The 23738-nt window shown below is 38.5% G+C and overlaps 1 protein-coding gene across 15 annotated transcripts in view; it reads right to left on the bottom strand.

Annotated features, from left to right (window-relative positions):
- The window catches only part of abcc9 (ATP-binding cassette, sub-family C (CFTR/MRP), member 9), a 75764-nt gene that overhangs the window by 43128 nt on the left and 8898 nt on the right, over positions 1 to 23738 (bottom strand). For 9 of the 15 annotated variants that reach the window (XR_006054317.1, XM_042220158.1, XM_042220159.1 and 6 more), the window contains 15 exons: positions 18323 to 18464; positions 18065 to 18189; positions 16616 to 16782; positions 16364 to 16465; positions 15780 to 15920; positions 15463 to 15654; positions 11003 to 11167; positions 9614 to 9769; positions 9391 to 9525; positions 9116 to 9278; positions 7954 to 7994; positions 7679 to 7821; positions 7284 to 7392; positions 6034 to 6141; positions 2784 to 2856 (listed from right to left, as the gene is read on the bottom strand). Coding sequence is in view for 12 of the 15 variants with exons in the window: in XM_042220158.1 (XP_042076092.1) it covers positions 2784 to 2856; positions 6034 to 6141; positions 7284 to 7392; positions 7679 to 7821; positions 7954 to 7994; positions 9116 to 9278; positions 9391 to 9525; positions 9614 to 9769; positions 11003 to 11167; positions 15463 to 15654; positions 15780 to 15920; positions 16364 to 16465; positions 16616 to 16782; positions 18065 to 18189; positions 18323 to 18464 (1962 nt within the window). In the remaining 3 variants the exon portion in view is untranslated. The remainder of the gene's footprint in view (positions 1 to 2783; positions 2857 to 6033; positions 6142 to 7283; positions 7393 to 7678; positions 7822 to 7953; positions 7995 to 9115; positions 9279 to 9390; positions 9526 to 9613; positions 9770 to 11002; positions 11168 to 15462; positions 15655 to 15779; positions 15921 to 16363; positions 16466 to 16615; positions 16783 to 18064; positions 18190 to 18322; positions 18465 to 23738) is intronic. The other 6 variants (XR_006054319.1, XR_006054318.1, XM_042220160.1 and 3 more) reach the window with 1 other exon arrangement.

The following is a 23738-nucleotide window of genomic DNA, read 5'->3' as shown; positions in this document are numbered from 1 at the left end:
ATCTTCCCAGGAGGGGACATCTCAGAAAATTCAAACTATGCAATACTCAGAGAAATTCCAAAAAATCAAAGACCTACATCTCAAACTCTGCAGGCCTTAGTTAAAATTCATGACAAAACAATCAGCCAAATACTGAAGAGGCATGGTGGTTTGGAATGGTTGCAATGTTACATCTGAACAAACAATGTGGAGATGTTTGGACATAATGCACAGCACCACAGCATGTCAGTGCATACACTTCATACCAGCACCTTGCACTTACTGAGTCAACCATGAAATCTTCTGTATGCAAAAGTATTGTAGAGTCAAATGTGAGGCCATGTGTCCGACAGCTAAAGTTTGCACCAATGAAAGTCACCCTGACTGAAATCCTACCCTACAAGCTTTTGAATCATGCAGTGTACTTAGTACTTTGTTTTTCAGATGACTGCATAGAGTTATGTGAAAGCTTCATTTTTCCACGATTGCAGACGATGAAGTGTAACACCTGTTTTAAAAACAAGTTGGGAGGCTGTGGAAAATCTAAATGACAACATTGATTTTCAAATCTCACAAATGTTATTCACAACTGAGCATAGAAAAGAAATTGAGTTTAGACAGAGAAAATGTACGATCGATGGCAGCAAGAAGTCTGGAACTGATTCTCAGATTAAGATTCATATGTTTGACGATTACATTTTTCAGATGAAAGATTTTTAATTTGGGGGTAGTTGTATAAAAGGGGGGTGGGCGTGACCTGAACCCAAACCTAACCTTGCCTTTAACTCTAGCTAAATTTATCTGGTCGATGCTACTTTATTACAGCGTAAGGCACACTGTAACCTTTTAATATTTAAATATTCATGATTCTGTAAGAAGACTATATGTCATAAGATGTTTCAATAACTTGAAAATTGTATGTTAATGAGAATCTGAGGCATTAAATGTGGAGGGCAGGTTAACCATTTAGAAACTTACTGACATCAACAATACACCCCGCTCATAATCTCTCAGATAACAATCAAGGTAATCTATAAATATGATTACAAGAAACTTTCAGACAAAACCAGTCAAACTAAGCTTAAAAGGAGCTCAGATTATTATTTGTTTATTATTCCTTATCCCCTAAATGCAAGCAGCCACTGTGAGCTGAAAGTCTGTAATGACTCTAAAACAAACTGAAAAACACGCAAACATAACACTCCAGTTACTCCGAACAACATTACACCAGCACTTGGCAGGACAACAAATCCTGGTTGTCTTAGTAGTAGCATGACTGGGATGGCAAGCAAGTCACTTCCCGAGGGAAACTGCATGTGTGTCCGTCTGTGTGCGTGTAAGACATACTATACAGTCCATTTGTTAACAGCTTCATCAACATGGTCTCCTGACACTCAGTGTTTCAGTTACAGGAGTGCAGAATTACCGCAGCTCTCGGTGTAACAGCAGCGTCATATATACTAAAACAGTGTTTGTCACACTGAAACAGTAAAGAAAAAAGATAAGCTCAAAACTTACTGTGATCTTAAATCTCAAAAACTAGATTTTAAAACAAGAAGAGAAACGTTACAGCGAACAGAGCCACCATAAGAAAGTGAAAGGCAGCAGATGTATTAAAATACGCAATGATATGAGTGAGATCCTTCCCTGTGGATGTATGCTTCTAAATTTAAAACACTTGGCAGAGTCAGTATCTGGCTGTGATTGCATGTATTTATTTAAACACTGATACTGCTTTAATACACAAAGCAGCATTTAATGTTATAAAGTTCTTAACAAATTTTAGACCGCCACCGAATATAAGGTTTGTGACAAAACCAACCTAAATTTATAGTTTCTCTAATGGTTAATCCACCAGTGTGCACAAACTCTTTAATCAAAATGATATTTTTAATGGTAAAAATAGGTCATGTTGTTCATTTTTTTCATATTTACAGTTTTAATTTTTTTAAAGCAAAAAAGTTTGTCACATTTTAAAAAAAATGATTAAATGTAATAATAATTTTTTTTTTCCTTCTTAAATTAACCTGAACAGAAAAATTAATTTCATCGGTGAAATGGTATGCCAGCTTAAATGTATATAAAAACATAAATTCAGTATTATTTGTCTAACACATAACAACATAATGTTTACCTATAGATTTCTGAAATATTTGTGTTTTCCTGTTTACATGACAGGTGGTCTAATACATTTGTTAAGCACCGTATATCATATAAAATCAAGTGTTTTTATATAGCAAATTCTAAAAGAACTGGGTCTGACAAATATCCACATTACAAAACATTAAAGAGAAAATATGATACACATCAAATATGAATATGTAACCAAAATATCAGTAAAATAAAAGAAAGTAAAAATCAAATGCTAAAATATTAAGGCAACATTATGCTTGTAGCCTATAAAGTGACATATAAAATAAAACAGGTCCCAAAAACAGAACTTTGAGGTACACCAAATCTAACTGTTGAAGAACAAACCTCAAATGTCACGACATCTAAGAGAATTAAAAGAAAGGAAGAGTATGAGGAGAAGAATCAGCAAGGTTAGGTTCAGGACAGAAATGATTAGGTTTGATGCATCATATATAACATATGTCAAACCCTTTTTATTTCCACAAGCTTTCACTTAATAGCTGTATAGGTTTACACTCTTAAGGCATTGTAAACCTCTTATGTTTTGAGCACATTGCGTTTACATATAATGAAATATATGCAACATAAATAAAATTTCCATTGCCACATACTAGAGTTTCTCCTTATACAAACCTGAACTTTAAAGTATTCTACCTGTCGTCTAGTCTTACCTGTTGGGATCCGGATGTTGATGTCTGACAGTGTCAACAGGTTATTTCCCCAGGTGAAGGATCCACCCGTGACCTACACAGAGAAATAAAAAATAAAAAGATCAGAAGGTAACAAAAGGGTTATACTACTAAAGTGCGCTAAAGTGCTTTTTTTCCCAGCACATGACTCTCAGTAAATTCCCATTATGCAACATGAATACGTGCTGTTTTCTTGTTACGTGTGAACCCATTGGAGCAAAGGACATGACCCACTTTACGCCCCGACCCAGAGTTTAAGAAATGCTAACAGTAAGTGCATTGCAGCGAACACTGCTGAGATAACACACACACTGGGCTCGTGGCATGAGGGACACCAAACCAAATGTCATCCTGTGACGCATTTCACATCAAGTTCACTTTGGTGAATGCTGACAAATAAAAATCTGTTACACAAGAGGGACAGGTGCTACAGCTCTGTTTTGTCAGTGCAAGATGTGTGAAGGCCTGATCCACTCACACTTCAGTAGGAGATTACGGTCAGTGTCATCGATGCAGCCAAAAAATCACAGGTTTGCATTAAAAGGCCTGACAGGCTATATAATATACAGTATGTATTCATGGTTTCCGATAAGTTCACCATCCAAACAAGTTGTTCTTTGGTTCTATGACACATGTTTTACAGCCTGTGTATTAAATCTGAAAGACTGAAGCTAAATATAACAAAATGTGGTCAATTTACATTTTTATTGGACCAAATGTAAATTTCTAACCATGGGATTTTGACACCGTCCGACACAAATACAATCGAAGTGCAACTAATGACTTTAATGGTAGTGTTATGGCCTAGTGGAAAATCTATTAAAGACCTCCCTTTAAAGACAAGCTTTTAGACATTAACCAAAAATGAATGAATGATAATTACTTCCATTTCCATTTGTATAATCAGTTACCCCCAGTAAGCATAGCTGGATGAGTCTTATGAAAAGGAATTTACTTTATTTTCCATTACTGACTCAAAAAAGGTCAACACAAGAAAGAACAGAAGGATTCAGCTTCCTCGGCTTGGTTAGAAATCACCTTTGATGAAATGGAAACAATGAAAATCAGTCAGCTGATTGAAACACACATGTTCACTGGAAATTTAGACTGAAGAGGGATGGAATAAAGGATCATGACCCTCCGCTCATTGCTTCTTCACGACGTGGCATTAAAGCAAGATCAAATGGAAGAAGTCTTAAATTTAAGCTCCACTATCAATGAAATTTCTTTTTGAAAGCTTCATTATTTGTGTCCAGAAACCCGCCGATCAGCACGTAGCAGACTTGTGTATCTAATCCCTCGTCTATATCTCTTCATGCATGGAGTTTGTTTACATTCCTCCCATCTGTTGCATTTATTTATTTTTATTATTTTATGCCGGGACACCCCCTGAAACGCAAACTTTCTTCAAAGCTTCCTTTTCCCAATGACCCGATCCCAAAGGAATCAAGAATATAAGAGCATCATAAGATGATGAAAGATCTCTTTTAAAAGATTATAGCACCAAAAGTAAAGATTATAATATTTAGACATTGTTTTACACTGAGTGTCTAAGAAACAAATACACCTCAATTGAGCAGGCTGTTCATGCATGACCACCAAAACACACACGGGAAATCTCAGATGTATGTCCATGCTCCTGAGCAAAAGTAAACAACCAAGATTACAAAAAGCAGGATGAGGTATATAAAAATGGAAAGCAAGTTAAGATACTATCAACAATTTGACAAGGGAGGAAGGAGAAAGGACAGGGAGAGGAGATGTGCAAAAAGGGGAGTGAAAATAAAAAGATGAGATTTTGCTGAGAGCAGATAAATGTAGTCAAAATATTTAATAGAAAATGTGCAGCTGCAGGAAATGGGCCTGATGATATGTAAATAAGACAGTGAACAAAACAAAAGACTGACAGATAAGAAATATAAAAAACAAGATGAACCCTGGTGTATTTCTCTGCAGCTTTCTCAAGCCTGTGAAGCCGAGTTAAACATTTTATGAACCTGATTTAAAGCCTGTATGATGAAGACAAAAGCTTCAATTTTCTCTATTCTCAGAATTTTAGGGGAACTACATTAACATTAATGCTATATCTGCATTGTGTCCAGATTTTCCTGGATCTGGATCTCCACACAGAAACCCTTCTGTGTGGAGTTTGGATGGCCTGTTGGTTGGCCATGTTTAACATGAGCATCCACCAAAATACATATCTGATAGAAAAAGGAAAAGCAAAGGCCTCCTTTAAATGGCCATAACCTTGTATATGTGGGTGTGTGTAATGCATAACAAACAAGTTTTACACTGATAAGTCAACAAGGTCTGTGTCAAGCATGGAAAAGCTACCACTCTAATTGGGGGTCTGCCATCTGGGGAATAGCATCATTCCACAGGGATGGGACAGGAAGAGGAGTCTTCACAGAGGGGCTGAGAAAACCTTGGACACATCCACAAGGCCCTTTAAGGGACAACAAATTCTCATGTGAATCCTGCACTTCCTGAGAGGAGTGAGAGTATGTGCACACACGCATGTCGCATGTATGATTGCAGGCAAAAACCCATGGACGCATAAACAATAAAGATATGAAACAGCTGCTCATAAAAGTGAGATAAGTGGCAGCAACAGCACGCAGCCCTTCTGTGCTTATCCATCTGATGCTTCTTCTCGAAAAGGTGGTTTTATCGTGTCTGCTGTCCACTCTCCAGGTGAGTTTGTCAGGGAAATCCTGCACCTGCCTTGAACAGGCAGCCGATAACATGGCTGAATGAGTTTCCTCTCTCTTTATTCCCATCAAAACAGGAACCTTTCCTCTGCATCTAAGCATAACCATCCTCAAAAGACTATTTACCTTTAAGAGGGAACTGTCAGTCTGGACAACTGAGTTCATTGCACCTAAATGTGTTGCTCATAACCCCCACTCTTAGTGTCACATGCTGAAAACCCTCCAAGACACCAGTGGGTTAGATATCAAGACAAAGGTTTCTGCTCCGATACTAATGATGTCTTTCCAGTCCCATCATCTACTTTCTTTATCCCACATCTACAGCTCTGGAAAGTCAAAGGTGTCCATTACTACAAATTAAACCACAGCCAGTTCCTCTAAAGCTGCCAAAAAAACAAAAAGTTCATTGATAAATGGGTAGATGTGGGTCCATGTGTTGCACTTTACATGTGATCATAGCCTCTATCTAACCTACACCCCTGTAAACTTTCCCCTAACACATAAACTTTGAGCATGACCTTTACAGCCACATCCTCTGTCTCCGAGGGTCTCATCTGTCGCCTGGTTGGCTGCTCATAGTTGTCCATTTGGTAGCGCATTGGCTGCTTCCTGTTGATGGCTTTGGTCTTGAGAGGGACAACCGAAAGAAAAAGGGAGAGAAGGGAGTGAGCATTTGATAATAAACATAAGACTTTTCTGCAAACGTTGCCCCAATGGACTCAGTCCTCATTATTATTATATGATCCAGATACAAAAACAAAGTTCATCAATGTTTCTAAATTGCACGTGAAGTTCCACAACTAAAATCTCCACACAAAAGTAAAAGTATTCACACGTTCATCAAGAAGATGTAGTCAGGCTACAGTATGTGAGTGTACTCCAAGTACCAGGATGCTGTATCCATAAAAGTCACAGTTTTCACTCTCAAAGATCTCCATATTGGCTACATAACCCAGGATTAGGGACCAGCTAGAAAAGGGCATGTGATTGATGTCATTGGAGATACTAGGAAGCAGGTAACCGTCAATTTCTGTGGGTCAAGCTTTAGTTGTCAGGCAAATGCCCTCACATCACACTCTAGAATATTTTGGTGTGCAGAGGAGATCATGATGTACTCAGTGACTGCAAGGTGCCCAGGTGCTGTGGTTAGAAAACAATACCAAATCATAATCTCTCCTCATACCAACTGTCGTGCAGACAGTTGGTATGAGGCGTTTGTGCTGACATGCTACGTTTATGGCCAAATATCTCCACTTTGGTCTTACATTTAGTAAACACCCCATGACTGCTGCTTAGTTTCCACACATAAGAAGTTTAGTTGCTAAAGAATGTCTAAAAAAATGTGTTTTTAACATTAAGTAGAGGCGATAAAATGATAATGGAGATGAAAACAAAATCCGGTATTACTGTTACGGGGTTTTATTTTCTATGTTGTCTAATTTTAGCTGATTTTGAGTGAGAATAAAATGAGTCGAAAAAATATGTCATAAATGGGTATGCTGTTTTTTAAATTTCCTGTTACAATCTTATCTGAAAACCATTACAGCTCTAATGAATCATGTGAGTCACTCAGCTTTGTGGTCTGACTGTCCATTTGAACACAAACAGTGATAATCCCACTGCAGCCACACGATTAGGCCTGTATTTCACTGAGTGGTAAAATGTTCAAATACCCCAAACAGGCTCAGAGGTGTAGCAGTCAAAAATACAAACTGTTACTTTTGCACTTTTCCTTGGTCTTTTTTATTGATCTGGTATCGTAACTCACCATCCCCATGGGTTTCTTTCCAGCTTCGAAGGAAACAGATATGTCACCATTTCTCCAGCTGTCGTCTCCAATTTCATCACTCTGTAGAAACTCACCAAGCTTCTGAACACTGTAAGAACACACACACACACACACACACACACACACACACACACACACACAGCCCATTAACAGTGACACTGTGATGATTCCAATACCGGTAATCTCTCAGGAGTTTAGAGTTTCTCATGACTGTTGTTGGGTTTCCTTGACGTTCCTTTAATTAGATTTGCCGCTGAAGCCATGTTCAGTTTGTACTCCATGTTTAGTCATGTCCACATCCCCTCTCCTTCAGTCACAGCATGCCAACCAGCTGTCCACAACCTTTTACAATACAAATAAATCTAAACACTCACCTAACCAGAGCCTTCACAGCAAATCTGACAACAGTGGAAAGCAGGAAGAGCGGGGTGACCAGGATGTGAAACAGTGACAGAGCTGCAAAGGCCTGAGAAGGACTGGGGCCTTCTTCATTGAGGATGTGATACGTCACAAATGTCTGCAAAAAAACAACAAAAGACAAGTTTAACATCTCTTCCTTATGCTGTTGAATTATAGCTTAAGAAATAAGCAAGTAGAACATTTAAAGCAGAGTCAAATTCTTTTACAGATTGTAATAAAACTGACTTACGGCTAGAACCGCAGCAATGGGAATAGCAGCATTCATGAAAACTGCACAAAAAAAGGGAACAGGTTTTATTGGTAGGATAGTAACTTAGCTGATTTAGGTAACAATACAAGCTTTATAACATACTTTAAGTCCCTTTTAAAAAAATTATTCTTTGAAAAACAAATGTTGCATTGTTTTAACTATTATTCAAAAACAGCACTTATGAATGTGGGCTAGACAAGAGCCTTCTCTATAATCAAATACTGTATAACAGTAACAATTATTCAGTTGCATTTATATCACAAAAAGAGGTTCCTGAGGCCCTTTATATTGTGTAAAGACCCTACAATAATACAGAGAAAATCTTTGGGGGTGAGGGTGGGAGACAGGACACTGTGGAAGAGATCTAGAGTTTAATAATAGCTAATAATTAAATGCAAAATTTTGTGTAAACACATTGTGAGCAAAAAAGGGGAATGAAAAAGAAACACTCAGTGCAGAATTAATAAATGGATGAACTAGTTTTTCAGCATCACTCTGAGACAGGATATTTCCAATTTTAGGATATTGTGTAAATTTAAAAAATCAGTGTTTCATATTAAGTGTTACATATGTTTAATATGCACACTGTAGGACATATCCTGGTCAAAGATGACTCCAAGATTCCTCAGTGTTACTGGAGGCCAAGGTAATGCCATCCAGAGTAAGCATCTGGTTAGACACCATGTTTGTGAGATTTTTAGGGCCGAGTACAATAACCTCAGTTTTATCTGAATTTATAAAAAGAGGTCATCCAGGTTTTAATATCTTTAAGCCACTACTGCAGTTTAACTAATTGGTGTGTGTTATCTGGCTTCATGGACAGATAAAGCTGGATACCATCTGCATAGCAGTGAAAATGTATGCTATTGCTTTGAAGGATACTGTCTAAGGGAAGAATGTATAAATTAAATATAATCACCTGAAAACCAAGTGCAGTAATTAATGCTGTAATTTAACTGTTTGTTAAGTTGTACTGTGGAAATAATTTCCTAGAAAAATTATTTATGCTAACCATCGCTGAATATATGTGTGGTGTTTCAAACAAGATTCATTCTGTACATGCCAAACAAATTCCATTTCTGCTGGTCTGCAGACATTCTGCTCACATACTTAAAACTCCTGCTACTGATTTTCATCTTACTGGACATGGATGTGTAGAAGGCGAAGGTCCTGAGGCTGGTGAGCTCTTTGCCTCTGGTCTCCTCCACACTGTCACAGAAGATGTTCTCCCAGGCGTACAGCTTCAGCAACTTTATGCCCTTTAGGATCTCAGTGGTCTTTTTAACACGATCTGTACTGTGTTCCTGAAATAGTAAATAAGACATTCAAAGAAGATTTTTGTTCAGAATTACGCAGGAAATTTTGTTTTCTAAACTGAGAAAACATTTATTTTATATTTATAAATATATTCTTTACCAGTGTGATTTTCTGCGTGTCTGCCAGCTTTGTAGCTATAAGGTACTGGACCGGAGCCAGCAGAACTATGACAGCCGCTCCTACCAAGGCACTCGAGCCCATAAAATGACGGAGCAGAATTATTCCCATCACAATCTGCAAAGGAACAAAAAGACCTGACTTGAAAAACTATTGATAGGAGTAAAACATATCCAAATATGTTTAAGAATATGGCTTATCTTACCTGCACGGGCATGGCCCACAGGTTGGGGCAGAGGAAGAGGAACCACATGAGCTGGTTGGTTTCTATAGCAACCAGGTTGTTGATTTGCCCCAACGTCATCTCCCCCATTGACATGTTGGAGGTGGATAGGCGTAGGATTTTGTTGTAGATCATTGCCTAGACAAGACAGATAATAAGACAGATGAAGGAAAGTTTAAGATGATGGATAGATAGACATATTAGTTCATCTATAATGCCAACCTTTTAAAGGCAGTCACCTTGTTTTAAAAGGTCGCTGAACATTTGCAAGCTGCTGTGGAACCCACCTGACCCACCTGATGTCTGTGTTTATTGAGTGTGGGGTCCCACACTGGTCCCAGAACCAAATCACAAAAAGACATTAATCCAGATGGTAATACCAACCTTTTTTTGACTGAAATAGTTGAGTCAGGGCCAGCACTTTGAACTGGGACATTCCATCTGGTTCCTCAATAAACAATGGTTAGATGTTTAGTACCTATCTTAGAGTTAAAGTGAAATAAAATATTGTCTGCCGTCTGCTGCTGAGCTGACTCCAGCTCATGGCACAGTGGTTTTCATGAATATATTCATTACTAGCAGTATTATTCTGGGTTTTAATGGAGAGCCAGGCACTCTATATCCCATTAATGGAATCTATATATTTATAACTGCCATAACTGAATTATGCAGAAATGCCTACTAAACTTTGGATAACATCTAATTACATTAACCATGGGAGTTTTTACCACTACCACTTATCAGTAATTTTAGCTTATTTAAAGCAACTTTGCTGCTTCTTCCGCTGTGCACAAGCCTGTCTTGATAAAGACTAAATGCCAAAAATACATGTAAAAAGAAATACCTATAACATAGCACGTTCTTTTAGAATTTAGCATTTTAAATACATTTGTAAAAAAAAGCAATGTTTTAGCTTTAAGTTTTAATAGGTTAATGGACAGTGTCAGCACTATGCAGAATGCCAAAGACTTTTCCCACTGAGGGACTCCTCCTATAAATAAACCCATCACTTACATAACTGAATTAAATAGAAATGCTAACTAAATGCCTTCACATCATCGATTTACATCAGCCCTGGAAATTTTTAACCCTCCTCCATGTTTCTGTTCAACACTGACTGCCAGTTGAAATCTACCGGACTGTTGTTACACTTCAGAACAGGTGTCCAATGAAACCTTTATGTGGCTATTAAGCTGGCGCTTACATCAGCAATTAAAAGAGCCTGGTGTCACATGAGGTGACAGATAATGGCTGTGTGAGCTGATAAAACTCTGAAGCATCATAGAAATCATTCACGATGAGCTTTCCAAAGTGACACCCGAGTGTTGAAACACCTGTCCGAATTTTCATTTTCCACGATGCTTCACTCACCAGCAGAGCTCCCCGCATGTTAATGCCTGTTTCAATGGTGACATAGTACGAGGCCTGAAGGAAGGTTCTCTGCAGGATTAAAGCCAAGAAGAGAAGAACAGCCAGGATGGAGCTGTTCTGCAGCAGCTCATGGGAAGACATATGGTAGTTCTCGAAATAGGTGACCTACAAACACAAGCAGACAACAGGTACAAAAATAAGATTCTTCTTTGTAACCTGATCAGAGGTCAAACTGATTTCTCATTCGATGACAGTCTGTTGTCTGTTCCACAAACCATAGTAGCTGGTGGATTAACAAGAGCATATCCTATTTCAATCACAAACCAAAATTTGCTAGAAAATATGTGAAAACATTCTCTCAGATAGAGATGTTTTTCAATTCAACCTTGGACGGATATTCTGGACGTTCATCAGTAACAATGTAAATAAGTGTGTTTCAAAAATAGGTTCTTTATCATTCAGTGTAAATAAAAAATGCAACTACAGAACATTTTCAGTCTAATAATAATAAAATTATTATTATTGATATAATTATTAGGAAATTATCTAGATGATCAGCTAAAGAAAGAGTATTTCTAGGACTTATTGAGAATCTTCTGTAAAATCTGATGTTAAGATTCTACTTCATTTTTCTTTCATTTAATCGGTTTTCACTCTGCAGCAGCAGTGGTAAAAATAAGACGTTGAATTGGAACAGGATTGGGGTCTTTCTCTCATAAGCAGTGTCATCTTTACTGTCCTGGGATCGCAAGTCCCAAAAGTGAAAGCCAGAAACAGATTTATTGTCTCTTGTGCTATGGATTGGCTCTTAGCTCTAGCTGAGGGAGGGGCATGCAGACCAGAAGTGGGGAAATCCCCCCCCCAAATTACACCATAGTGGCTAAATCCATTTACATATAGTCTATGGGCTTTGTGGAAAAAGAGATGATTGTCCAAGTCTCTGGAGCTCTTAAAAAGTAAGGAACGCTTGGTATTTTAGCAAAGTCTGAAACATCGATGCAAAGTCCATCAGTGTTCATTTAAGTTGAGCTCTGGTGAGTGTCGAGACTAAACCATGATTCATTTTCATGAAACCACTCATGGATAGAGCCTCTGTCACCTGGAGAGGAACTACTCCCATTTATGTAATCATAGGATAAAGGCGATCACTCAGAATCACTTTCTATTGATTTGCAGTGACCTCCAACTCTAAGGGGATAATAAGATGAAAGTAAATTATGATCCAGACTGATTGTTATCCCTCAGCTGGTATCCAAGCAAATGATGGCTGTGCCATTCATGGTAAATACACATTAGAATTTTATCCATGTATCCCATTTCTAGCGCAGTAAAAAAAAATGTTTATACACTGATAAATCAATCTGGATTGAAAAAATTACACATGAATTGTTGCTTCAAAAATCCCAGAGTGACGCTCAGCAGTCCCTCTGTGTACGTTAAACTGAGGCAGAGAGTGTGAGGTGAGTGGGGAATTTTCCATGTCACTCAGAAATGCAGCCATGCTCTGCTCTCTATCTCAATTGCCCATTATACCCACTTTAACCAGCAGGCACAGACCTGACAACAGCTTAACATCTACTATACCAGCATCCAGCCAAGTGGACTGTGTGAAAATACGCTGCCATTACAAAAGCATCTGTTCTGCCTCTCCTACAAGCCCTGACTGCTTTATGACCTTTGGAGAGGTTGGCATGGATTTAAGAGGAGTTGATGCCTATGACCACTTCTGCTGGTGTATATTTGGTTGCCAGAAATGCTGTCTGTGACCAGTCTTCTTGATCTCTGTCTGCTCTGCCCTTTTTATTGTAGGGAGATATTTATATTGTTTTGTAATGTTGTGTACGAGCTGCAGGTTTGGTCGAGCTAATTATGAGTCATGCTGGTCTATGCTAAGATATCAGACAGGAAGCCAGATATACTGTTACTATGCATCCAAATGGATTAGCTTAATTTTTTTAAAGCCATTTTAAGAACAATTTTTGGTTTACTTGAATTATCAAAACTGCATTCTAGGAACATTTTCATTCAGTACCTTAATACAAGTATAACAAAGTCCATAATGAGAAGCAATTCTGAAAATTAGTAATAGAATTTGCTGCGATGAGGTTGTAGGAAAATAACCAAAATCCAAAAAGTTAATGAGCAATTCAGACTCAAGAATAAAACAACAAGTTAACAAAGACTGAGGGGAGACAACTGAACTAAAGCCCAATTCTAGTCTGGCCTTTCCACAGCCTCCCACTCACTGTCACTTTAACTGTGTAAAGGCCATGCCACATAAAGTATCATTTCAAAATAAAAGCCTTAAGTGGAACACTCGATTCTACATCAATACAGGCGTACTAACCACACTCTGAAAGTGAAGCACCTGTTTTTAACTGTGTTAACACACAGTGTGCACTGCGTTAACAGAAAGGCTTCATTTGGTGGGTTTACTGAAGTACAGCTTGTTGCAAGTTGCAAATAAATGCAGATAAAATGTACCGTAAATAAAAGAATTCATGAAAATGTGGTGCTTCCTGTTAATTTTAAACCAAATTCTGAACATAACCTGCTCCTGACCTGGTTATGTGTTCAGCATCAGTTACTATGCTGATTTAGCCACATTAAAAAATCCACTTTTGTAACACAGAAACTTCACATAACTTAAGCATTCATGTCACTTCATTGTAAGCCCCTCTGGGCCCTGCCTCTAGAGGTTAAAATAAGAATTGGTACGTGAGGAGATTTTCTGCTCTCTGTGGATTTATGCAAATGACCTGATGTCATGTGTCCTTCATGGCTGATTTCCAAACCCCGAAACTGTATGAAGTTACTATAAAAAGGTGCAACTTGGTGACTGAATCTAATCAGCATCATCTGCTTGAATTTAAATTAATATCTAAAAACGCAAATATGGAATTCAGTGGAATATAACTTCCAGACATCAGGAGACCCTTTATTGCTGACAACGTCCTGGAAGCGTTTTTTGTGCTCATTTATTTGTGAGGAAAAATACTTTGGATTTCAAGATAAAAAATGAGAAAACATTTGGAAAAATATTAAAAGTTAAGGTGAAACGCAGGTTTGGTTTCATGCTAGGAGTCAGGCATGAAGCTGCTCTGGTTAAAGTTACATCCACAAGGTCTGTTCCACGTAAAGTGTGTGTGATGTCATTTTAACTTTGTCTTAATCATCATCACGTCAGGCACGGCGTCGCACACGAACTGTTGACGATGTGGCGACTGTGACCAACGCCTTGTTGACGTCGTGCTTAGAGTGAGTCACTCTTTGGCTGACTGGACCACCCAACAGTTATAGTGTGTTAATTACCCATGATGTTTCACTGATCTGCCCTTAACCACTAATATAATGATCTTATATAAACACTTAACAAGGCTTTGGTCTTGTTGATGGTGTTGGAGACATCAGCTATGCCTGAGTAAAGGTTCAGGTTTCCAGGATGATTTCTCAGAAGGGAAAACGAATGACATTAAACTCTTTACGTCTTCATCTCTAAAAACATACTATATATACTGGAGGTCTGCTTTTTCTTACTTTATGATGTTTTTATATTGTTAAATTCTGAATTCTTATATTTTTTTAAATAACAAATATTAGGGTTAGTATTATGTTACATGAACTATGTTATAAACAATCCCTGAGAGCCTAAAGCTCAGGCGTGACTCTCTAAGCTTAATAGTCTGTTTTTTCTACTCTTAGAAATGTATGATGTCAGAGAGAGTGTATATTCCTAATGAGGTAATCTTAATCACTCAGCTCTCTGACATGTTAGCACCAAAACCTAGTATAAGAAAAATGATGTTTATGCTGAGCTGTGAATCATGAAATGTCCAAGAACAAGAATGCAGAGCTGGAAATGAGCAGAATGGGTCATTTTTAAACAAATACACCTCTGAAAGGAAAGAGGACCCAAACGCAAGAAGCAGTCAGCAAAAAATTCACAGCTAAGAAAAAATTCACAAAAAAGTGAACAACCAAACATCCAAAGCATTATGTATGAGGAAATCAACTAGGACCATAAAGGAAAACTAAAAAAACACCAAGAACACAGGAAAGCTTGGTTACAAGTATTAAGTCCACACAGGAGGCTGATTTGCTAACTGAACACTATGTGGAAATGACACGGCGGGAAAAAGAGCAAAGGCAGGAAATCTAACTGAAATTAAAAAATAAAACACGAAGAAACCCAAAATTTAAATGACTCTAGAGTCCGAATCAGTCATATAAAACACACTATACAATAAAAAAACAGACTTCGTAACACGCCGTAATATTCCATAATGAACTGTAATTATGCAACCAGTGATGATGGAAAAAAGCTTGAAAGAAAGAAAGGTTGAACCCTCCGTTATACAGAAGTCCATAAACAAATGTGTTTGTGTAGAAAAAATCTGCTGGCCTTGTGTAAACAGTACTAAGGCGTCTTTTCTTAAAGGTCATACATCTTAAACACTCACCGTTGTGTTGTTGCCTTCTGGAACATCTTTTTCAGAATTTAGCTGCTCAACGATCCTAGAGATGCAGAGGGGCCCAGCAAAGCCCAGCAGATCTGCCAAGTAGCGGAAGGTGCTGCTGAGCAGGATGGGACGGCCAAATGCTCGATACATGGAGCGCCAGATCGATGGAGACCTATCCGGGTCCTCAGGTGTCTGTGAGGGCGGAGGATAGAAGGAAAAAGCAGAGAAATTAATTAGATCTGTATATTTTAATTTAGAACAACCACTGGAAATCACTGCAGTGAAATTAAATTATTTTACGGCCTCCATCTGCTCACCCTCTGATCCTCATAGGCGTCTTTAAGCCGCAGGTAGTTGGTGAGGGCTCTCATGGCGATGGGCAGCTTGCCGATCTTCTTCAGCTCTATAGGCCTCTTATGGGCTCCGATGATGAGAGGATTCATCCACCAATATGTCGCCTAAAAAACGAGCCAAGAATTTTCTGTGCTGTGCTGCCAAGTTGCGTTCCAGTAAAAATTTGCCACACTCAATATTGACCGTGTGGTGTCCTCGGGATTCCCATATACTTGTTTGCCATTCACCTAGGGACCATTTTTGACCCGAGGACACCACACGGGTTACGAGGCATTAAAACACAAAATAAGTTCCTTCTCTTGGTTTTTAGTACTTGTGGTCTAAATATTAAAATGGTAAATGGCCTGTATTTGTATAGCGCTTTACATAGTCCATAAAGACTCCAAAGCGCTTTACACGTTCAGTCATCCACCCATTCACACACTAGTGATGGCAAGCTACATTGTAGCCACAGCTGCCGTGTGGCGCACTGACAGATTATTTTAATTATATACTTTAGAATTTGCATTTTAACCTTTTTGTGTTAATAATGGTTCTGAAAATCTACCTTTGACAGCAGGTTGACAAAAGGCTGCAGAAAACGAACCCCCAAATCCTGTAAATCTTCTGGTGGTTTAACTTTCTGAGGGTTCGCAAAGAATACATATTTCTAGAAGACACAAAGACAAAATTAACAAAATTAACTACACAGGAAAAAACAAGAAAAACAAAACTATTTTGGGATGCCAGGATGATTGCAATCTACAAGAAACAAAGCTCCTTGAACTAAACCGACGTAGCGTGAAATGTATTTCCTCACCCTCACTCTGATGACGTTGATCTCCACGGCCATCAGAAGTCCATACAGGATCACTAACAGTGCAGTGATGTACAACCTGAGATACTGTGCTGCACCTTTGTCCTCGGCAAACTTCCACAACTTTATGGACTTTGTGATGAATGCCAGCACCCAGTAGATGAAAAGGACTTTGAGAAAAGAGACAAAAAGCAGCATGACAGTCACAGATGTCGCATCACTGCTATCATATTTGTGCTTTGGAAGATCATACAGTACCCTAAAAAGCTGAATTTTTCTTTGTATTTTGGCCTCTTGTCCACACAAAAACAACTTTAGGTCATTGAAACGGACCTTCTGGAACTCCTCCCAGGGAGCAGATATTAAAAGTCTATTTTGAGTGTTGACTATGCAGAAAATAAGATTCTTGGAAACCATGAAAACATCAACCATTCATTCCTAGTTGGGCATGCCTTTGCTTTCTGTTTACACCAGGATGCACATTCACAGTTTTTATGGTCAATTCACATGCCTTTTCAAACGTGCAATATAATTTGTATGTCACACTCGCACTGGTCTGTTTACTGCTTTGTTTTTCCACTCTCTCTGAGTCCAGGTGAAGTCTCGGATTCCCACCTTTTGGCCGTCACACCATGCAACAACTCTATTCGATGGTGCAAAACAGACAAATGGCCCCTTTCCAAGTATCTCGCCCAAACCTACCACACACACTCTGAGCAAAACCCTCTTAAACAGTTCTGTGGACCACCTCTCTTTGGCGTAACCTGAACTGTCCCCAAGAATCACTGTGACTGCTATCTCCTTCCCTATTGGCTTGTCATTACCCAATAAACCTTTTGATCTTTAACTTGTCAGCAATAGGTGCTGCTTAATAGTCCACTTTATTGCCAGTGTGGCAGATGTTTGTAGATTATACATGAACCTAAGCTAAAACACTCATCTGGATGGAGATAATGGATGGAGCTAGTGTTGATATTGCTTTCACAAGCCTTCAAGAGAAGTACCTGCTTATAGATTCAGTATATACCACCTAGCAAACAGAGGAAATAATCTCAGGAAATGCTGAGAAAGTGGATGAACTCTAGCGAGGCACGTCTATATTCTTAGGATTAGCAAATTTCACATGAAATGTCTGCAAAACATCCACATGCTAACCTGCCATTGTTGTTGAAACATCCTTGCATCTAATGAGCGTCCGTTTTTTGATAGATACTCCTCACTCAACCTCCTGCATTTTGTTTTATGATTATAATTATTTGTTAAAATTCCAAAGGGAAGGTTGATAATTTGAGACCAAGTTAATTGGTTTATATTTTTGTTTTTTCTGTTTTAATTAAGGAAGGGGTGCTAATCTTAATTATCCTCTTTTATATTGACTAAACAGAATTGCTTGGCTGTTTATTTGGTCAAATAAACAAAATGGGTCATATTAAGCGCCCCTCACTGTCTTACCAAGCAGCAGTTTGGGAAAGTTGGATGTTTCTATGTTGTGGTAGTAAACGACTGATGTTGTGGCTGCTACAAAACCCATGAATGCTGGCATGAAGAGATGGAGGTGGTTGGTACCCATCACCCTACAGTAAGAGGCAAACACAAAATATATAATAATTAACATGCAAACCATTTATTTAACTAAAGACAACTAAAAAACAAAAAAAGCTTCTTTTTATTTGCTTATGTTTGATTAAAAAAAACATTCTGAGGTCTCACATGTTGCAGACGATGCCTTCTGAAAACTCACAGACATGGACTAATAGCAGCAAGAAGGTGAGGATCCACCTCATGTTGTGCCCAGGGAAATGAAGCCATGTGTTATGATGGATCTGGACTTTAGAGCTCTGACTGCCCCAACCTGTTGGACAAAAACACAAGACAGTGCATCCGAGCTTGCGATGTTGTCAGAGGTGAGAGTGTGTGCAGATAAGCGTAACAGAAGCAAAAAAAAAAATAGATGGTGGATCCAAAAAATGTGTTTATAAATGTGACTTCAAAGCACAACTGATTTGCATCAATTTACTTTCACTCTCCAAGTAATTCTGCTGGTTTATATTCATGTCATAACCGAGTGAAAATCATTGTTCACGGATGAAGAAAATAACTTTAAACATAAACATGAATCACACATGACAACACTTACAACTTTGACCTTTGAAAATCTCTGCATTTGTGTGTATGATCAAAACAACTCCAAACCACGCTTTTAAATGCATCAGGAATCTTTTGGGAAGATATGTTAACTTAAGAGGACAACAAAATTCAGGTCATATTTATTTCATGTTATGTTACAAAAAAACTGTAAAAGAGAGGTCCTGAAAGCATGTGCAATCTAGAAAGAGCCCAACTGTGAAAAGTCACAGAAGTAATGCATAATATTAGTTCCAACCATACAAAATAGTGAATACTTTGATAAATTAGGACCAGATTTAACCTTCAAATCTTAACATATTAATATATTCTGGCAGTTAGAAAAGACAAAGAGAAACTATCACTAGTACAGTTACAGTTTTTTCTGAATGCTTAAACCCTAACTGTGATTCTTATAGCACAATTTCAAAAACTATTAATACTTATACCAAAATCACTCACCGAGTTTGCAAAACTAAAAGCACAAACACTGCTTTGCACTCAGTTTGCCATTTTGTAACACACACTTTGCAAACCTGTAGCTACAATCCACTGCACAGCACTCTTTTTGCAGAACTGTAAACACAACTCACTGCTTTACACTCAATTTCCAAATGATCAACACACTCCTAACAAAACTATACACATTTATGGCTATTATTTACAGTATTTTGCCAACTGTCTGGCACACTGCCACATGTGAAAACTGTTTTAGATCATTAGTTCACTTTCCAATCAGCCTAAGCACTATAAATAAGCTACAGGTAAGCTGTCCGTGTGGAGTACAATGGAGGGAGCAGGAAGAGTGAGACGAGTGAGAATTAGAGGAGGCCGAGGAAGAGGACGTGGAGGTGAAGCAGTAGGACAAAGAGGACAACAAGGACAAGGAGGTGAAGTTAGAGGAAGAGGACAAGGAGGAGCAAGAGGAGGGGGAGGAGGAAGGGTAGGAAGAGTAAGAAATAGAATTACTGATGACATCAGAGCTACAATAGTGGACCATGTATTCAACCATGGAATGACCCTGAGGGAAGCTGGCCAACGGGTTCAGCCTAACTTGAGCCGCTACACTGTAGCAGGCATCATAAGGATATTTCGAAATGAGAATCGGTTAGTACAGTCACTTTGCACTAAGATTTGTAGCACTGCCATATGCTGATGACAAACACAACAATACCATAGATGTAAAAATACTGAAATTGTTACTTTACAGAATTGCTAGACGACCAGATGCTGGGGGCAGAGGAAGATGTTCACTGCAGACCAAGAAACCCATATAGTCAATATGGTGATTGCAAATAATTCCATAAGGCTACACGAAATTCAGCAGCACATAATTGAGGATGACACTACCTTCCAAAACATGCAAAATGTGAGCATTTCTGTATTAGGTCGTGTACTTGCCCGCAACAGAATCCGAATGAAACAAATCTACAGAGTACCTTTTGAAAGAAACAGTGAACGTGTAAAACAGCTGCGATATGACTATGTGCAGGTAAGCTATAGTATCATTGGTACTGAATTTGGAAGTGCATACTGTAGTGCTGTGCATGTGCCTGCTGTGCTGAATTTGTTTTGTCTTGTCTAGAGAGTGATGGAGCTGGAGGCAGATGCCATGGGTCATGAGCAGATTTTTGTGGATGAGGCTGGTTTCCACCTCACAAAGACAAGGAGACGTGGCAGGAACATTATTGGACACCGTGCCATAATCAATGTCCCAAGACAACGTGGTGGTAACATAACTATGTGTGCAGCTATAAGTCAAAATGGTGTTGTTCACCATCATGCAACCCTGGGCCCATATAACACTGCACACATTATTACATTCCTGGACACCTTACATGACATGCTCACCAATGTTCATAGACCAGAGCAGACCAGATACGTCATCATATGGGACAATGTTAGTTTCCATAGGGCTGCTTCGGTCCGCAACTGGTTTACAGATCACCCACTCTTCACTGTACTCAACCTCCCCCTATACTCTCCATTCTTGAACCCAATTGAAGAATTCTTCTCTGCCTGGCGCTGGAAGGTCTATGACCGTCATCCGCATCAACGCATAACCCTTTTACAGGCAATGGAGGAGGCATGTGGGGATATTGACCAGGCATCATGTCAGGCCTGGATACGCCATTCCAGGAGATATTTTCCCCGGTGCCTTGGACTCGAGGACATTGCATGTGATGTTGATGAAATTTTGTGGCCGGACCCAGAGAGACGACACGATGTAGACTTTCTTTTTTTTCCTCAGTGAAATTACTGTTTTGTTTGGACTTGGGAATAAACACTTGTGTTTGTTTTGATGTGTGTAAGTAAACACCAGTACCTGAAGTTTGGATCCCTCTATGTTTACAGACCTATGACAAAAGTATGAGCTCAAACTGACATAGCCTACCTTGTGCACAGAGAAAGGAAAAGCCAGATGTGTTTTTTATTCATACCATCAGCGTTTAGTTGGTGCATTGTGTGCTTATTAATATGATGTCTTGTGTTAACTGTTGGATACCAAAATACCATTTTTACAAAGGTGTGGAGAGCTAAGCAAGAGTTGTTCGCTTTTACAAGAAAACTACAATGTTTTGCTGATTGGGTGAAGAGTTTTCTTATTTGTGTGTAGAGTTTTGCAAAAATAGCCAATAGTTACAAAAAATGTGCTTAAGCCATCAGAAAAAACTGTAATATACTTTACTGGGTACACCTGTTCGGCTGCTTTTTTAAGCAAATTGGAACAATACTTGACCGCAAATTAAAACAAATTAAGGCACGTAAACATGGTCAGGACAATCTGCTGAAGTTCAAACTGAGTATCAGAATGGGGAAGAAAGGTCATTTAACTGACTTTCCATGTGGCATGGTTGTTGTCAGATGAGCTGGCCTGTGTGTTTCAGAAACTCCTGGTTTGCTTGTATTTTCCCACATAACCATCTCTAGGGTTTACAGAGAATGGCCCATAGAAGATAACTTATCGAAAATGCCTTGTTGATGCCAAAAGTGAGAGGAAAATGATAAGTCTTCTGCAAACTGATAGGAAGGCAACAGTAAGTCAAATAACCACTCGTAGCTACCAAGGTAGAAGACCACATCAAACCTTCAAGCAGCAGAAGACCACACCAGGTGCCAATCCTGTCAGCTAAGAACAGAAAATGTACGTGCCAATTCACACAGGCTCCCAAAAACTTGACAGTAGTAGGAACAACATTGTCTGGTCTGATGAGGTTTGAGAAACTGAGATGACTGTAGCTTAGGAGTTAGAGCAGGTCATCTACTAATTTGACCCCTGGCTACTCAAAATCGCATGTGTGCCTAAGGGAAGGTACTACACCCCAAGCTCCTTCCCGATGTGTTCATGTGAGTATGAATGTGGCCAAACACTAGGTAGAAAGTGCTTATGTAAAGTAGAAATGCATTATATAAGAATCCGTCTTTTCACCTTGATGAGTCCAAAGTTCTGCTCCAACATTAAGATTAGAGGGTCAGAATTTGGCACAAACATCTTCTGAATGTGGTTCCACCTGGACAACATGCCATGTCACAAAACTCTGATCATTTCCAATTGGTTCCATAAACATTATGGTGAGTTGACTTTACTTAAATGGTCTCCATAATTTCAATACTATCCAGTACCTTTGGGATGTGGTGAATTGGGAGATTTACATGATGAATGTGCAGCCCAAAAATATCTTCAGCAATGGTTATACCTTCATATCAACATGGGCCAGTATTTCTGAGTAAAGTTTCCAGCACCTTGTTGAATCAAAGCCATGAAGAATTAAAGCAGTTCTGAAGGCAAAAAATAATTCAGTCCAGTACAAGTAAGATGTACCTAATAGAGTGTCAGGTGAGTGTATATTCAGGTACCAAGTACCTTATGTATTAAGACATATTCAATCAATGATACAGTCATTCAATAAGGCAGCAACTACTAATTATGTTAAAGTCCAAACTGCTAATTATATTCTTAATAAATTCATGTTAGGCAATCTTGTACCCATCAAATATTTACTATCTGTGCTTGAAAATAAATTTGAGTAAGTATGTAATTATCAAATTACTTGCATATGGACTTTTTCCAAGTCTGCCTTTTTTCTACAGCATTTACTTCTACATGTAATTAAAGTCTTGCTGCTTTAGTAATAGAGTTTCATTTATTCCACCAGTCTCTATTATTAGATTTGATTCTGCTCTTAACTCAATGGACTGAAGCCATTTTGGAGCCTTAGGGCACAGAGACCATGAAAAACTACAACCAGGAAGCATCAATTAGTGAGTCCTCGGGGAGAGAGCTGAGGGCTTATGGTCAGAACCATTCCCATAAAATACTGACTACACCGAGACACACAAACGCAAACAACACAGATAACCAGCCAAGCATTCAGTAAGTTATTCCCTGCAATGACTCGAAACCTTTAATAAATACATATTTCATTCTTGTTTGTTAGTTTGATCGATACCTCGTCATTCTTCAACCTCTTTCTTCTTACTTCTTTTCTGTTTTCTTTAATTTTTCTGGCATTTTTCTTTTTGTCATTACTCATATTTAGTTTTCTTTTCATTGTCTAACAAGGGAAAAATCAAACGAAGAGTAAATGGGTGTGTAGGAACTTGAATATTAATATTTTCAAACCTAACCCACAGAATATTCTCAATTAATAATTTGCCAGTACTGATTTTGACTGCTCTTTTGTTCCTGTGTGTTTTACTTGTTCCAGCAACAACAGCCAAGATCCCAGTGGATCACTGAACCATCAATCTAATCCCATCTTAACCACTCCTCAAAACAGCTTAATGATGACATTCGTGTCAAGATACTGCCTTTAAGGATATGTGTGTGTTCTCCAAGTTTTTGTCATGTTGTGGGGACCTAACGCTTTTTTCTTTTTACAGATGGAGATGTGTTTTCTTAAACATGAATCATATCAGAAATCATCGCATTTACAAATAAAAACATATTTTTAATGTAATGCTTGTCCTCTGAAATTATAGTGTGTGTGTGTGTGTGTGT

This window comes from Haplochromis burtoni, unplaced genomic scaffold, assembly GCF_018398535.1.
Source record: "Haplochromis burtoni strain Fernald_Lab_line unplaced genomic scaffold, NCSU_Asbu1 Contig_44, whole genome shotgun sequence".
Classification (NCBI taxonomy): Eukaryota; Metazoa; Chordata; class Actinopteri; order Cichliformes; family Cichlidae; genus Haplochromis; species Haplochromis burtoni.
This window is presented reverse-complemented; position numbering and strand designations above follow the sequence as displayed.